This window comes from Acanthisitta chloris, unplaced genomic scaffold (genome assembly GCF_000695815.1).
Source record: "Acanthisitta chloris isolate BGI_N310 unplaced genomic scaffold, ASM69581v1 scaffold12078, whole genome shotgun sequence".
NCBI lineage: Eukaryota > Metazoa > Chordata > Aves > Passeriformes > Acanthisittidae > Acanthisitta > Acanthisitta chloris.
In genome coordinates this window covers 23,526-26,520 of record NW_008688729.1, presented here as the reverse complement: position 1 = coordinate 26,520, position 2,995 = coordinate 23,526, and the positions used below count along the sequence as shown (strand labels likewise).

General features: G+C 47.7%; 1 protein-coding gene across 1 annotated transcript in view; it reads left to right on the top strand.

Annotated features, from left to right (window-relative positions):
• Positions 1-1,720: 1,720 nt before the first annotated feature.
• Positions 1,721-2,995, top strand: part of SMAP2 (small ArfGAP2) — an 11,725-nt gene continuing 10,450 nt past the window's right edge. The window contains exon 1 of the mRNA XM_009081148.1: positions 1,721-1,829. Within this exon, the coding sequence (XP_009079396.1) occupies positions 1,721-1,829 (109 nt within the window). The remainder of the gene's footprint in view (positions 1,830-2,995) is intronic.

Genomic DNA, 2,995 nt, shown 5'->3' with positions numbered 1-2,995 from the left:
GAGATACAAAATTGATCCTCAAACAAGCAAGAAGTGACCCAGGAGCTCAGACTTATTCCTCTGTTAGGAGCTAATTTAAGGACTTTGTGGCTTGTAAAATCTCCACAACTCCAGTGAGGTTGGAAAACAGGGGCTAAATATTTGTAACAGGCAGGGAAGAATTAAAGGCATCTTGTCAGGGATTAAATGGGGGGGAAAAAAAATCTCTTTTACACCATCAAAATTCAGCTTGGTGGTCGTGTGAGCTTCCACCCTGCTGCTGTTTCCACTTGGACACAAGGATGGTGTTTATTTACTACCTGCGTGTGTTGTGTTTGGTTGGAATTCAGACCTCCATGTGCTGCCTTTGTCCTGGCAACTTCTAGGACAGACTAGTGTGGAGTTTTTGGCCAAAAAATCTGTTTATTTACTACCTGAGTGTGTTGTGTTTGGTGGGAATTGAGACCTCCATGTGCTGCCTTTGTCCTGGCAACTTCTAGGACAGACTAGTGTGGAGTTTTTGGCCAAAAAATCTGTTTATTTACTACCTGAGTGTGTTGTGTTTGGTGGGAATTGAGACCTCCATGTGCTGCCTTTGTCCTGGCAACTTCTAGGACAGACTAGTGTGGAGTTTTTGGCCAAAAAATCTGTTTATTTACTACCTGAGTGTGTTGTGTTTGGTGGGAATTGAGACCTCCATGTGCTGCCTTTGTCCTGGCAACTTCTAGGACTGACTAGTGTGGAGTTTTTGGCCAAAAATCTAGTGAAATGTGGAACTCGACTGATTTCAGCACTGGTGATGTCACCCAATCCTCTTGCATGGATTCCTATTCTTGGAATTGTCCCTTCCACGGTGGATTTGCTGCAGTAATCAACATCCCTTTGTGGAGCAGCAGGAAGGACCTACCCTGCTGCTCACCAGCATCTCTTCTCATTTCCTCCACCTCTCTCCATCCCTGCTGCTCTCACCACAGCACTGCAGAGAACAAGATGGTCCCACTGATAAGGTCTAGACTGAGAGCTGCTCCTGCAAGATCAGCACTGCTCAGAGACACACCAATGTTGCCTTCAAGGCTTTGGGGCCCACCAATATTTTGTGGTTTGGGTAAATGACAAGGTTCACAGCTTGTTCTGAGAGGAGGCAGAGCCAACATCAGTCAACTTGGTGTGGCTTGGCCACTGAGGTAGGAGAGCAAACCTCATGGTGTGGGGAAGAAGGTTTTTAAGGCCTCTAGGTTAATCCCTAGAGATTCTTCTGGGTCTTCTTTTTTCCTGCAGAGAGTGGGTCAGGCCTATAATTACAGGGGGGTGAAGAAAAAGACAAAACAAACCCCAAACATCCCTTCCTTCTTCCATAAAGTTGAGTTTTTGTATGAGGAAACTCCTTCACTAGGCATATATCTTTAGCAGCACCTTTGGTGTGTGGTGAACAGTGGTTTTGGCTTTAGTAGTTCTGTTCTAGTGGTTCCTGCAAACCACAGGTCAACTTTTTTTTTAGCAGGAATTGTTCACTCCTCTGAGATGGATCCGTGCAGCAGGATCCATGCTCAGGCCTAACCAACCTGTGGTAAGTAGCAAAGAGCACAATTTAGAGCTGAAGCTGAGTTTAACTGAGCTTCTTAAGGTTTCCCTTGTGTCCCCAAACTGCTGAAACACTCTGCTCCTGAACAGAGCAGAGGAAGTTGTTTCTCAAGACACTCTGTGTCACAGCTTCTCTGAGCAGAACCAATGTCAGGAAGGCATGAAGCAATCTTGCTCCAGAACAAGGAAACCACAAGTCAAAGGCAGCACTTGGATCTTTGGCTATTTCCTCCTTTGGCTCTGTAAAAAAGTGAAGCTTTTCAGCTTTGGCTCCAGGAGAAATCTCCATGTACTGACGGAGGTTTGTGGGAGAGGATGTGAATGTCATCCCACAGGGCTGATCCTGCTCCAGGGAGGATTTCTCACACCCCCTTCCCCTGGGGGTGCTGAGGGGATGGTTGTGTGATGCCCCAGCCCAACACATGGAGCAGTGTTAGTGGGATCAATGGGCTGAGCAGGCTCATTTCCCCAGGCCAGCTGTGAGCTCCCAGGCAGGGATTGTTTGCACTGGGAATATTTCATTAGGCTTTCAAGAGTGATGCTCTCCTCTTCCTGCCCATGAAAGCAGCTATTTTTTTCCTGCCCCCCCCCTTTCCCCAAAGAGCAGTGGCTTTGCAGCCAACTCGTGCTTCATTTTGAAATGCCTTCTGGAGGGTTATTACTGCACAAAGTTGCAGGAGGAGCTGGAGCCAAACTGTAGTGCCTGAAGAAAGGGTGAGGAGTGAATCCCCCTTGGGATTTCCCAATTAAAACCACTCAAGGCTATGAACTTTGAGCAAATGACTCATTTGCAGTGGATGCCTCAGGCTGTGCTGGGGGTTTTAGAGGGAATTGGGAAGCTTTTCAGTAATTGAGAGCATTCAGCAGCCCTTGGAGCATTCCTGACTGTGGCTTAGATGCTGCTGTGAGCAGCTTGGGCTGTGGAGTTTATTTTGACAGGGTGGGATATAAAACAGGCTGTAGAATTGTCTCATGGAGCATTGCCTGGGCAGCTGAGTCTCTGCTGGATGCTGCAGCCTCACTTAGGAATACACTCAAGTATTCAGTGCAGCTCTGGCTGAGCACTGAGATGCTTTTAGGCTCGTGATCTTCCTACAGCCACTGCCAGGCTGGGAATGGAGCCTAAAGATTGGGCTGCAACTGAGTGACAAGCTGGGCTCTGAAATATGTTGGGAATCTTACCCAAAACTGTCATTTTCTTCCACCCAGCAAGGATTTGTGAGGGGGTGAGGTAAGGCCCCAAGGCACCAGCAGCATTGGAACAGGACAAGCTTTGTCCAGCTGAGGTTGGTGCCAGGTGCTTTGCTCCCCATGGATGTTAAAATGAGCCAAAAGTGGCTGATAGTGGTTGTGACTGGAGCAAATTCCCAGTTTGGTGTTTGGGAAGAGAATTTCCACCTCAGCCATAAGCTCTGGTGGCTGTGAGGATGCTCAG